The sequence below is a fragment of the Garra rufa genome, chromosome 13, assembly GCF_049309525.1.
Source record: "Garra rufa chromosome 13, GarRuf1.0, whole genome shotgun sequence".
Taxonomy (NCBI): domain Eukaryota; kingdom Metazoa; phylum Chordata; class Actinopteri; order Cypriniformes; family Cyprinidae; genus Garra; species Garra rufa.
The window spans coordinates 4,572,849-4,587,693 of record NC_133373.1 but is presented as its reverse complement, the minus strand read 5'-3'; the positions used below and the strand labels follow the sequence as shown (position 1 = coordinate 4,587,693).

General features: G+C 33.2%; 1 protein-coding gene across 1 annotated transcript; it reads left to right on the top strand.

Moving 5' to 3' along the window:
• Window positions 1-2,463: 2,463 nt before the first annotated feature.
• Window positions 2,464-13,617, top strand: spata18 (spermatogenesis associated 18). The gene is made up of 12 exons (XM_073817028.1): window positions 2,464-2,550; window positions 4,940-5,045; window positions 5,199-5,314; window positions 5,449-5,567; window positions 6,499-6,594; window positions 7,897-8,031; window positions 8,110-8,341; window positions 9,426-9,584; window positions 10,857-11,032; window positions 11,196-11,319; window positions 11,507-11,566; window positions 13,561-13,617. Exons 1-12 carry the CDS (start codon window positions 2,464-2,466, stop codon window positions 13,615-13,617), a joined length of 1,467 nt encoding a protein of 488 aa, XP_073673129.1.
• The last annotated feature ends 1,228 nt before the right edge of the window (window positions 13,618-14,845 follow it).

The following is a 14,845-nucleotide window of genomic DNA, read 5'->3' as shown; positions in this document are numbered from 1 at the left end:
AGTAAAAGCAACATTTCCCTGCATAAACATTCATTTTCAAATGAAAATCAAAAGAAACGATGCTATGATATTTTTTCTATTATGTCTTTACTCCTTCATTCAGATTTTTCAGTTAAACTTTCTTTTTACACTGGAAAAATATATAAAAAAAAATAAATAAATACTACAAATATATATTTTTTCGAATTAAAAATATGAATTATCTCAGAATTAAATTATTTAATTATTGTTAAAATTGTTTTTTTTAATTTGTAAAAAGCATTATTGATAGCAAAAGCAACATTTCCCTGCATAAACATTCATTTTCAAATGAAAATCAAAAGAAACGATGCTATGATATTTTTTCTATTATGTCTTTACTCCTTCATTCAGATTTTTCAGTTAAACTTTCTTTTACACTGGAAAAATATATTAAAAAAATAAATAAATACTACAAATATATATTTTTTCGAATTAAAAATATGAATTATCTCAGAATTAAATTATTTAATTATTGTTAAAATTGTTTTTTTTAATTTGTAAAAAGCATTATTGATAGCAAAAGCAACATTTCCCTGCATAAACATTCATTTTCAAATGAAAATCAAAAGAAACGATGCTATGATATTTTTTTCTATTATGTCTTTATTTCTTCTTTCAGCTTTTTCAGTTAAACTTTCTTTTTACACTGAAAAATATATTAAAAAAATAAATAAATACTACAAATATATATTTTTTCGAATTAAAAATATGAATTATCTCAGAATTAAATTATTTAATTATTGTTAAAATTGTTTTTTTTTTTATTTGTAAAAGCATTATTGATAGCAAAAGCAACATTTCCCTGCATAAACATTCATTTTCAAATGAAAATCAAAAGAAATTATGCTATGATATTTTTTCTATTATGTCTATATTTTTTCTTTCAGATTTTTTAGTTAAACTTTCTTTTACACTGGAAAAAAATATATTAACAAAATAAATAAGTACTACAAATATCGTTTTCTTTCGAAATTAAAAGTATGAATTACCTCAGAATTAAATTATTTAATTATTGTTAAAATTGTTTTTTTAATTTGTAAAAAGCATTATTGATAGCAAAAGCAACATTTCCCGGCCTAAACATTAGTTTTAGTTATGTATGTATGTAGATTACCAAAGTTTTTGATTTTAAATGTTTTTAAAAGAAGTCTCTTTTGCTCACCAAGCTTGCATTTATTTAATCCAAACCTACAGCAAAAACAGTAAAATTTGTAAATATTTTTAGTATTTAAAATAACTTTTTTCTGTTTGATTACATTTTTTAATAATTTATTTATTAATTTTCAGCATCATTACTAGTGTAGTTAGTGTCACATGATCACGAGAAATTATTCTAAAATGCTGGTTTGCTCTTAAAAAAACTAAAAAATAAAATAAAAAAACGAACATGTATTATTATAATTATCATTATGATCAATATTTAAAATAATTGAGTACATTTTAGTATTCTTTGATTAATAGAAAGAGCCAAAGATCAGCATTTATCTGAAATAAAAAGCTTTATTATTTATTTATTTATTTAGGTTGCTTTAAATTAATCAAAAGTAATGATAAAGACATGTATAACGTTACAAAAGATGTCTATTTCAGACAAATGTTCAGAAAAAACTTTCTATTCATCAAATAAACCTTAAAAAACTATTCTCAGCTGTTTTCAACATAATAAATGCTTTTGAACAGCAAGTCAGAATATTACAATGATTTCTGAAAGACCATGTGACTGGAATAATGGTGCTAAAATTCAGCTTTGAAATCACATGAATAAAATACATTTTAAAATATATTAAAATAGAAAGCGGTTATATTAAAAACTAAATACGTCAAATAAATGCAGGCTTGATGAGCAGAACACATTAAAAAAATCTTACTGTTCAAAAACGTATTGGTAGTGTGCATATATTTACGTATGCATTTTAATATAAAATAGTCAGTTAGCTATGTGTAGCCCACATCTGGGTGTTGCAGTTATGTTATTTAACTTTTATAATTATTGCTATTAATTTAATTTGCGAGCAGTAACTGTCACGTGGTATGACGTTAAACGACGGAAAATCAATTAAGGCATAAACTCTTCACGAGAATGTAAATAAAGATCTTCCTGCACTTGACATCTGACACCCACTTAACAGTGTGAGATTTCATCACTGAGAACTGAGCTTCACCTTCAGACAGAGACACAGTAACATAATAAGAGGCCGTGTTAAAACAAACAGCTCGTATGGTTCAGGCTGTACACATTGTGCTTATACAGCTATATTTCCTCAAACTCAGAAGTCTAGCATCCGTTGCTACAACTAAAAGCGCGTCCATGGTTTCGGTGCAAGTCAAGGGTGTGAATGGTGGGCTTTTACTAGCAGTATAAATACAAAGCGCGCACCCGCGCCGCTGGATTAAGTGCACTGGGACGTCCTGAAGCAGGATTACAGCAGCAGATCTGCAGCTATGGCTGACACTTTACGAAGACTGGTCAACTCATCTCCTTATGGTGTTTTACAGGACAAACTAGAGGCTTGGTACAAAGACTATCACGTAAGTCATCAATAATTCAAGGTGCACTTAGTTTGTGATCAAGCACAACAATAGTTTACTATAGTCACACACTTTGCATACTGTTCAGTCAGTTATGTTTACATTCAGGATTCACTGATTCCAGTTATTTGAGATGCTGTATGCGAACTGTTTTCTTTGATGCAAATACTTTGTGGATAGAGTTTTGCACATTATGCTCAGCAAACTACAGTTGTTGGTCATAATATGCTGAAGTAGTTGCCAAGCATTCTCAATTAATATGCACAAGACAAGAGTGTCCTGCATTGTGCTTTTATCTAACAAACCTAAGTTTGAATATTTACTTTATTGCATTGCTTTTGCTCTAGAGTTTGGTTTCTATGGACGCTCGTTGCCAGGACAACTGAGAATCCATTCTTGGGCACTTCTGATAGGCTAAGAGCAAACGTGCGCGCTCCCGTCAAGCTTGTGTTTATGAATGGAGTCATGGAGGTCTTCATGCTCGTTTTGTGTAGGGAAATTATCAGCAACGTTATATCTTCTTAAATTATTAGATATTGCGAATTTAAACCACACATATACGGGTAATTGAAATTTTATTTAATATTTATTCATATACGTTGAGAAACGTCTTGGAAACAGATCAGAGGCGGACAGTATTTTTTCGTGAAGTATTTTTACTCTGTTGTAAAAGTACTTTTCAAGCGTCTATACTTTATCAGAGTGTTTTTCTTTAGAAAACTACTTCACAACATTCCAAAGCACAATATTGTAGTTTTTTACTGCACTACGTTTTATATTAAATATAGCTAATTTAATACTAATTACATTAGAAATCTATTGCTTGTTTATTTTTTACTCAAGTTAAGGTAATTAAGTATTAAAGGTAAAACAAACAACAACTTTTATTTATGAAAAGTTGTGCAGTGAAAAGTATGACATTATGCTTTGGAACTACAGATACTTTTTAATTTACTTTACTATTGTCCACCTCTGGAAAAGATTAACGTTACTTATGTTTTTTTTTTTTTTTTTTTTTTTGTATGCTAAACATGTTTTAAGTTTAAGTAATCTGGATTCTGAATCTGTGTAATCTGAATCTAGTAAATGGTAAAACTGTTTGCACTACAAACCATTTTGCTGATAATTAAAGTAATACATTAAAATAATATGGTAAGATACACCAATTTGCGACATAAAGCCGTAAAATGAGCTGTTTTTATACAGCTAAAAATTGCTGTACTTGAATGAGACCGGATGACAGACCCATAAAATTTACAAATGGCCACGCCTACTCTTACAGGAAGGAAAAAGTGGATAGTTGGTGTCTCTGTAATTAAAAATTACATTACAGTTAAAAAGTCACAAAGGCACACAGGGCAAATTTCATGTCTTCTGATTTATGAGGTTTTCTGATTCATGACCTTGAAATATATTTCAAAATAATGAATACAATATTTGTGACCCTGGACCACAAAACCAGTCATAAGGGTTACTTTTTTTGAAATTGAAATTTATACATCATGAATAAATCAGCTTTCCATTGATATATGGCTTTGTTAGGATAGGACAATATTTGGTTGAGATACAACTATTTGAAAATCTAGAGTCTGAGGGTGGAAGAAAATCTAAATATTGAGAAAATCGCCTTTTAAGTTGTCCAAATGAAATTCTTAGCAATGATATTACTAATCAAAAATTAAGTTTTGATATATTTATGGTAGGAATTTTACAAAATATGTGACCCTGGGCCACAAAACCAGCCAAAAATCATTAGGAAATTAAGTAAAGATCATGTTCCATGAAGATTTTTTGTAAAATTCCTTCTGTAAACAAATCAAAATGTAATTTTTGATTAGTAATATGCATGGTTAAGAACTTAATTTGGACAACTTTAAAGGTGATTTTCTCAGTATTTTGATTTATTTGCACCCTCAGATTCCAGATTTTCAAATAGATGTATCTCATCCAAATATTGTCCTATCCTAACAAACCATACATCAGTATAAAGCTTAATTTTGTAAAATTTAACCTTATGACTGGTTTTGTGGTCACATATCTTGCAACATAATCTTTACTTAATATCCTAATGATTTTTGGCAAAAAATCGATAATTTTGACTCACAATGTATTTTTGGCTATTGCTACAAATATACCGGAGCTACTTAAGACATTTGTATTTGAAGAATTCGGAATATTATAATGAGTTGTCACTATCAGCAAAGCATTATTGCATTGCCAAAAAATAAAGGGCATTGTTTTCATGCAACCTAATCAGGAAGTGTTTTTTCCGATTCAACACGTCTCAGTTTGGGGGCGTTTCCACAAATGCTGCTTTACTTGTCGCTCTTAAACCTAAAGTTGCATACTTACTCACTATATCTCATCTTTTGATCATTTCTCCTCACAGGTGTTTTCTTGTGACCAGAACCTGAACAGGTGCTGTGAGCTGGTGGAGCTCACCTCTAAAATCCAGGGTCAATTGTTCACCATACTCAACCTTACAGCACACGAGGGTAACAAATGGACCTGCCCTTCTCTTTATCTTCAGTATTTAAATACAGTATTAAGTGTCTCTTTCACCTCTAGAATGTCACATGGTCATTCCCTCTGGCTGACTGTTTAACAATAATGTTCAAGCAGGTTCTTTGTCCTGTTTTTTTCCTAAGGGGGACATTATTCAGGTGTTGACACACTGAAATCTCGCCTTTTACCATGGCTTGGCTCTTGCTTCACCATTGCAGCTTCATCTGTCTCCTCAGATACCAGCCTTAGCCTCATTCAGGTTAGTCAGAGGTCCAAAATCCTCTGCTGCTCTTTGCTTGTGTACAATGGCGGTGTTCATGAGTGAAATAACTATTCAGATGTGTGTATGTATCTCTGTGTTGGCACTTGTATATTTTTGTGTGTGCCAATCAGGAATCTATGGAGAAAGATCGGAAGATTCGTGAACTATCCTCAGCTCATGACAGCGACCTGCAGAAAATCGAAGACCGGCTGTGTTCTACACGTATAGAGTTGGACACAGTTAAACAGGAGTCAGTATTAATTCTAGTTATAAGTCTGAATGGTTTTGGGAGTGTCAGTTTAGGGATAGATCACAAAAAAAAAAAAAAACTGTATGAATTTCTTCATGCACTTCTGTTCATTTATTAGCAACATCCTATCAGGATGCGATTTGTTAAAAAAAGATGAATGAGAATGACATTACTAGCTATTTGCATGAACACAAATAGTCCATTAGTAATTGGACTGAAAAGCCTTTATGTAAACACCTCAAACAATCTGATTGAGCTTGATTTGATTTACATTTCAGATTAGTTAAAAAGTTGAAATGCATGCAGTGCCATGATGCACGTTTAGAGCTCTTTTGTCTCTGTTTCTGTTTACATGCATTTGCATGCATCTTTGCATATTTCATAAGTCATAAGTAGCACGGGTATATTAGCAATAGCCAACAATACATTGTATGGGTCAATTTAAAAAAAAAAAATTTAATGCCAAAAATCATTGTAAGTAAAAATCATGTTCCATGAAGATATTTTGTAAATTTCCTACCGATAATAATATTAAAAAACGTCATTTTTGATTAGTAATATGCATTGCTAAGAACTTCATTTGGACAACTTTAAAGGCGATTTTCTCAATACTTTGATTTTTTTGCATCCTTAGATTCCAGATTCTAAAATAGTTGTATCTTGGCCAAAAAAATTAACCCTTATGACTGGTTTTGTGGTCAAGGGCCACACATTTGTTTTATTATTAGGTTTTGTTCAGAATACATACATTCGCATGTAAATTAAAGTGTGAATTGGACTGCAAAGTTTAGGGTTCATATAAACAGAGCTATATCCATCCTGATCCTAATACACTGTAATACAGAAAGTTTGACTTGCTCAAGAATCAGTGTTATGTATGTTTTATCCATACAAATAAATCAAGTTAGTTGTATTGTTTATATGATTCCAGGCTTGCTGACACACAGATTGAACTGGACTCCACAAAGAATAAATCTGCAACCACCCTGTTGGCCACAGAAGATGAAATACTACATCTAAAGGCAGAGTGAGTCAGAACTCCAGTCTAAAAGTCTTTTTTTCTCTTTGTGGATTAAACCATTTGTGTATGAGAATGTAAAATGTTTGAGAATTTAATTTTTTTTTTTTAAAGTGCCCCTTTTTACAAGATAATATAAGTCTCAAATTTCTGCCCACAGATCATTTATCATATAATTTGAAATGCACTGAAAATGCCTAATTTGAGTGGAAGCAGGAACACACTGTTTTCGTGCATGGCTCTTTAAATGTAAATGAGCTGCTGCTTCCCACCCCTTTTTCCAGAATAGAGTTGTACTATGGACCTTTCTCACATTTACAGGTTTCTCATAGCGGAAGTCGTCATATTGGGTAAAATCCTAGAGCAGTGAATGGGAGAGTACCACAAATATATTTTTTGCATTCCCATTTGCACAAATAGCAAAAGAAAAACTTCACGATAGTGTTTTCACGACTTTAAATCAAAACAAAAAATTGAGAAAGAATGATATAGGCAGCCGGAAGAGAGAACAGACGCGGCATTAGAAACTCCCTTGCATATGCGTTAACTAATTTTTTTTTTGTGTAACTTGATAAAAAGGTGATATAATACAAACTATAGTGTTTTAAATGTACATATGTTTTTTAAAAAATTAAAATTTGAAAAACTTTCAAGGATTTATGATGATGATGACCATTGAACCACGTCATCAAAGTCTTGTGAAAAGTGTCCATTACAGCTTGTACCTCAAATAGTCTGCTAAAAAGCATCTGTTTGGTTTTGATTATCATGTCTATCTTGTTAAATCTTTTAGCATTTGAACCCATAGTAGTTTAAACTTCTGATAAATGGTTTTCTGAGTTTTCGGCTGTCACACGGCAGTACTTATCTAAGTTCTCTTTCATGTCTTATTGCGCTTAAACTGTCAAATATGCACAATTTTATGTTACAAAAACAGTCGGGAACAGCTGGGAAGGAAATTGCATGTTTATATTAGATCTGTGTGACAGCAGCGTAATATACCATAAATAAATCAATAAATCCACTGCTCTCTTGTCTCCTCTAAAACTGGGACTCTGAATAGTGTTCTGTGCTTGTCTGTGCAGCCAAAGACAGAACAGATTCCATGCTATACTTGAACTTGTGCCATGGTGTTAGATCTTATACACTACTGTTCCATGGATGGAAACATCCAGATTAAGGTGGTAATATTACAATAAGATCCTGCTTTTTCACATTTTCTGAGTTGGTAGATACACTGAGGAGCTGTTTATAGCACTGAAACTTTATAATGTGTCCCCTTTAAATGATTGAATTGTGTCTTTGTGTCAGATTGCGAGTTGCTCAAGAGCAGGTTGACCTGTATAAGAGGAAGCTGGATGTACTTGATGACTATGAGAGACAGGTCAGAATCCTACGAGATGAGGTCTCGTTTCTCACTGCTGAAAAAACTGTTCTGCAGGAGAGGTACGTTTGACATATAAACATCTCATTGCTTAGTGCAAATGAACATTACTCTAACATACTCTCTTAACTCACTTCCAGATTGTTCAGGAGCCGTTCACCTAGTCCTCTTCCTCGCCGGAGTCGCTCCGTTAGCCCTGTGAGGGGTGAGTCTCCGACTCGCGCCCAGCTCACCAGCTCTTCTCGGCACGCACGCCTGGTCTCCCGTTTCTCAGACCTGTACGCCACTGAGAGACTGGAGTCCCAGAGTCTCCTGCGTAAATACATTGACGAACTGGAAACAGTCCAGAGGATCCTTTTCATCGCTGTTGTGGTAAGAATAACTTTGGTATCTATTACCATTCTGTGATAACCATTAGAACATATTGTACAACATAGCAGTTACTTAAAGGAGTAGTTCACTTTCAGAACAAAAATTCACAGATAATGTATTCACCCCCTTGTCATCCAAGATGTTCATGTCTTTCTTTAGTCGTAAGGAAATTATGTTTTTTGAGGAAAACATTTCAGGATTTCTCTCTATATAATGGACTTCTATGGTGCCCCCGAGTTTGAACTTCCAAAACGCAGCTTCAAAGGGCTCTAAACGATCACAGCTGAGGAAAAAAAGAATCTTATCTAGCAAAATGATGGATTATTTTCTTTAAAAAAATGTTCATTTATTTGCTTTTTAACCTCAAATGCTCGTCTTGGCTAGCTCAGTAAGACGAGCATTTGAGATTAAAAGGAACATAAATTGTAAACGTTTTTTTTTTAAATAACCGATCATTTCGCTAGATAAGACCCTTCTTCCTCGGCTGGGATCATTTAGAGCCCTTTGAAGCTGCGGTTTGGAAGTTCAAACTCGGGGGCACCATAGAAGTCCATTATATGGAGAGAAATCCTGAAATGTTTTCCTCAAAAAACACCATTTCTTTACGACTGAAGAAAGAAAGACATGAACATCTTGAATACTAAAGGGGCGAGTACATTATCTGTAAATCCTTGTTTACAGATAAAGGGATAGTTTACCCAAACATTTAATTTTTGTCATTAATTACTCACCATCATGTTGTTCCAAACTTGTAAGACCTTCATTCATCTTTATAACACTATTTAAGATATTTTTAATGAAATCCGAGAGCTTTCTGAGCCTGCATAGAAAGCAACGCTACTGACATGTTCAAGGCTCAGAAAGGTTTGAAAAGAAAAATAAAGATGTTGTTAAAATAGTCCAAGTGACATTAGTAGGTTAACCATAAAGTTATGGAGCTACGAGAATAATTTTTAATACACAAAGAAAACTAAAATAACCACTTTATTCAATTATATTTCTTTCCATTTTTTGGAATTAAAAAATGATTATATTATAGCAGCAAGGAAGATGCTGTATTACAATAAATAGTTTTGTCCAACAGGAATCTTTTCAGGCTGCTAAGCTGGCCTATCGGCAGTTTAAATCACGTGTGAGGAAGACACTTTCCTCCACTCACATTGGTCCTGAGAGTCTGGAGGATGCAGTGGTGGATTACATTGTGAGAAATCTGGACCTGTATGATGTGCAGACCAGCGTTAATGTACGTTTGACCAGGTTCCAAACACTTATGCTTTTTTTGATTAAGCATGGCAGCTCTGTCTTTTTTGATTAGATTTTTTCTTTTCTTTTCTTTATATTTTCAGTTTTAATTTTATTTTAGTTTTATTAATTTTAGGTGCTTTTGTCATTTTTAAATATTTCTATTTAAATTTTAGTTTCAGTAATTTTAGTGCTTCAGATTATTTATTTCAGTTAGTTTTCCCAGGTAATTATTTTTTCATGGATTTTTTTTAATTTATTGTAACATTATATTTTTAGTAGTTTTAGTTAAGAGTAATAACACTTTCCTTTACTGTTGTTGAATAACATACAGTATAAATGTAATTGGGTCAATCCTGGTAAAGTCCCTAGTAAAGATCATATTATTGCCTTAAAGTTTTCAACAACATCATTTTTAATAATTATAAAAATTATTATTTTACAGTATTTTAACCCACCAAATATCACCATTTTCATGTCCACAAGCTTGTGCCTTCCATTTTTTTTGGTATATTATATATATATTCCAACTATCAACTTCATTTTAAAAAAATAATAAAAGTTTCTAGCTTGTTCTTCAAAATATTGTCCACCCTGTTATATTCGACTACTGGCCCTTTAAATGAAAGTTGGGAAAAGGAAATTACATAATTTCATTAGAGGGAAAACAGCTGGAGAAGGTGAGAGAGAGTTTTACTTATTTTATCCTTCTAATTTGAAGTGGTCAACTTCAACATGTCCACCCTGTTAAGGGGAATATGAAAAAGTTAACAGAAATTCTTATTCTAAATGTATAATTTTGACAGACCTTCTGTGTTAGCATTTTTTTGCTCAGACTTAGTATAATGGCTGATTTTAGGTCAAAATATCCTTGGACTAACATGTCCATGTTAGTGTCCACCCTGTTAAGTTAGAAAATCTAACAGGGTGGAGACATTTAGTAAATAAATCCTTATAATTTATATACCAAAGATTGACCAAAAATATTTTTTACAAATGTTTTACATCTCCCTGTCATAATTGCACAAGAATTGATTAAAACATACGATGTCCAAAATGCACAGAATACTGGGAATAACCCATTCTCCTTAACAGGGTGAACTTGGAAAAATGGTCATATTTGGTCATTTAAATGTTTAGAATTGTTTAAATATGCTTAAAGTTCAAAAAGTGTTCTTTAAAAATAATGTTGCAATAACATCATGATATTTAATGGGGACACAAAAGGCGCTGAGTCCCAGCAATGACCCATTTGTCCTATGTCCATCTACAGGATGTGATCAACGCGATGAATGTAAACCCACGCATCTCTTTCCCTCCGGAGGTGGACTTTGTTCTGATCAGCAGCTTCATCAGGGAAGCATGTCGAATAGCATTTGCTATGCAAACTCTGGACCCACCGCTGGACCTGGCCTTCAGCTCAGATGGAGAACTCTACAGTGATGTGAAGTGAGTGAAGCTCATATATTAGACACTCACACATACACATCACAGGTTGACCTAAAATACAGATTTTTTTTTACAGATGCATATTACACTGAAACTCTTACCAATGAAAAAAAAAACTAAATAAACTGAGACACTTATCCATCACATTTGGACTTGATCTCAGGTACAGGCGCAGTTTTGACTCTGAGTTCACCGCTCCATTGGTAGTGTATCACGTGTGGCCTGCACTGTTGGAGGGAGACGCTGTTATACTGAAGGGAGAGGCGGTCACTAGGAGAGGAGCTTTGGTATGTGAAGGCCTTTCAGACAAAATCAATCTAAATTGCATTCATAGTAGTCATGACATACCCCTACTTCATAGAAAAAACAGACATCTCTAAAAACAAGTTTTCATGGATAGTTTTGTTAATGCTTTTTAACATAGATGAATTCAATTTAAATGCAAGAACCTGAAATGATGTTTATTTTCTCTAGTGGAGAAGCAGGAGTCGTAGCTCCAGTCCTGTTCGCTCAGGAAGCCCCAGCCGCACATTTGTGAGTTTCTACTGAAAACTACAGCAGTTAGTCTTCCAGTTCAAGGGATAGTTGACCTAAAAATATAAAATCTGTCATCATTTACACACCCTAACAGTTTCTGTGGAACAAAAGGGGTTAATTATAGCAGAATGTTTAAGCTGCTGTTTTCTATACCATACAAGTGAACTGTGACCATGGCTGTCAAGATATTCATATCATATTATCATATTTTTATAGTAATTTTATGGTGTTTCCAGAGCTTGACAAGCTCTGGTCCCCATCCACTTTTAGGGTGTGTTCACACTTGTCATGTTTGGTTCGATTAAAGCGATTGCTCTATTAGTGCGTTTCATTTGAGTAAGTGGGAACGCTGCCATCTGAAGCCTAGTGCCCACCAAACAAGCAGATCGAGATAGAAAGATGGGTCTTGGTCCACTTTTAAACGAACCCTGGTACAGTTCGATTGAAATATGAACGCAACACGGACCAAATACATCTAAGCGAAAACCAAAAGCAGGAAGTAATGACAAGATGCGATGCTATGCAACATGATTTCACGAAGAGAACAAGCAGTTTATCCAAAACAAATTGAGCATACACTGCAAAAAATGTTTTTCTTACTTAGATTTTTTTGTCTTGTTTCCAGTCAAAATATCTAAAAATTCTTGAACCAGGAAGGATTTTCTAGACAAGTAAAAATTTGTCTTGTTTTTAGTAAAAACAAGTCAAAATTAGGTGAGTTTTTGCTTAAAACAAGCAAAATAATCTGCCAATGGGGTAAGAAAAATAATCTAGTTGTCTGCTTGAAATAAGATTTTTTTTTCTTACCCCATTGGCAGATTATTTTGCTTGTTTTAAGCAAAAACTCACTTAATTTTGACTTGTTTTTACTAAAAACAAGATAATAATTTTTATTTGTTTAGAAAATCCTTCTTGATTCAAGATTTTTTAGATATTTTGGCTGGAAACAAGACAAAAAAATCTAAGTAAGAAAAGCATTTTTTGCAGTGTAGGGCAAACATAGAGCGGAGGTGAAGTGCCTTTCATAAGCTCTTTGTGAGTTTGCAGGTGGTGAAAATAAAATCATATACACGCAACGAGCATGCTTAGTCCAGCAGATGGCATTAGGTGTATTCGACTTAAAGCGGCAAAGAGAAGACTGATCAGTGAATTTTTACTTTGATGTCATGCACCCTTACACCGAACACTCCTTTTTCTTTTGGTTGGAGTGTTCGTTAAGCTCCGTCACAAAACGTATGTCATTTAACCTGACCGATCAGGTTGTGAATGTATCACTTTGCCTTTAGGTTTGGTATCTTTAGGTTTGCTGTAAAAAATGCCAGTGGGAATGCTAAGCTGACCAGGACCAAATGTATAATTTTCCTTTTGGCCTGGACCAAATGAACCAAACAAACCGAACTACAATTGTGAACACACTCTATGCCAGTCTGTTTCTCACACAAAGCCATCATATTTTTATATTTTACATTTTATTTTATTGTTAATTGGAGCTTGACAACCCCTGATCCACTTTTACTGTGTGAAAGAGAGCAGCTCAGACATTCTGCTAAACCTCTTTCACACAGGTTTAGAAAGAGAGTGAATATATTATGACGGGAATTTAAATTTTGATGCAAACTATTTCTAAACTCGTAAGCACACACACACACACACACACACACACACACACACACACACACACACACACACACACACACACACACACACACACACACACACACACACACACACACACACACACACACAAACAAAAACAATATATACAATATAAAAAAACAATATAGTCCACAATGTAGTATATTATCCAATTTATTGTGCCTATTAGTTTAGAAATTAAGTTTTCTTCATTTTCTTGCACATGCTTCTTCCTCACTGAGTCTGAGGGTTAGTACAACTTCTTTGCAAATTCTTCATTCTTCTGTGGTATTCTTTCAAATTGATTGCTGTCATCTTTTAAGTTGTCTCACTCTCTGTCTCTGTCTTCCTGTCAGATGGCCAGTCGTAGTCGAAGCCCTTCCCCTGGACGTCTCTCAAGTATTCGACTTTAAAGTTTGACACCTGACCTCACTTCATGCTGCATACAGAACCAAACAGAAGTGGATTAATCAAAACATAAAAATATTTTTTTCAGCTTTAACGTATTCTTTTCTATGTGTGGGGTGAATTAGAAACTAAAGTGGAAAACAGTTACCTTTACTAATGACTCATTTGTTGTTTAAACAGAAGCACTATTTACAAGAGAAAAAGTGGACTGCACTTGACTTGACTGCACTTGATATGATTGGCCAGTTAAACCTTAATTGTATTAGATCAGCACCATGAATATGCATTATACTGATCAATATTACTGATCTGTCACTCAAAGTGAGGGAACAGCTCTCTAAATATGTTTAACATTTTACTCAATGTGTCTAACACACTACAAAAAAAGCTTTTCTTACTTTGATTTTTTGTCTTGTTTCCAGTCAAAATATCTAAACATTCTTAAATCAAGAGGGATTTTCTAAACAAGTGAAAATTATTGTCAAAATTAATTGAGATTTTACTTAGAACAAGCAAAATAATCTGCCAATGGGGTAAGAAAAATAATCTTGTTTTATGTTTGAAATAAGATTTTTTTGCTTACCCTACTGGCGGACTATTTACCCTGTTCTAAGCAAAAACTCACTTAATTTTGACTTGTTTTTTCTGAAAAGAAAATAATTTTTCTTGTCTAGACAAACCTTTTAAGAATTTTTAGATATTTTGGCTAGAAACTCTAAATAAGAAAAGCAGTTTTTGCAGTGCAGGACCATTGCACATTACATTACAATTCAAAAGTTTGTGTTTTTCAACATTTTAATTGTTTATTAAACTTTTGAATGGTGGTGTATATGCTTGATAAGGTGCTTTGTTTGTCTGTGATAACTGAACAAGTCCTTTAAGGTGCTATTCTTTCTATTTTTCAGTATGCTGTGTTTTTACATATATATGTGATTGTTATCTAAATAGAAAATAGAAAATCTGTTGTCTTCTATAGGTCACACCTGCACACCAGCACTTTTGTAATTCAGATTCCTTGGAGAATATTAATTGGCTCTTTTGTAATGAGATCTGTATTTCTGTCATCACTCTAAATATAAGTGCTGTATGTGAAGTGTTTCTACTGGACTGTCATTAATTTGTTTCTTCTATGTAGCACATAATCTATAGACACTAAAAGAATCTTTTACAAAATGCAATTCCTAATGTTGGTGCTATTTTTTCAGTAAAAGAATCAGACTGCAGTGTTCTGAG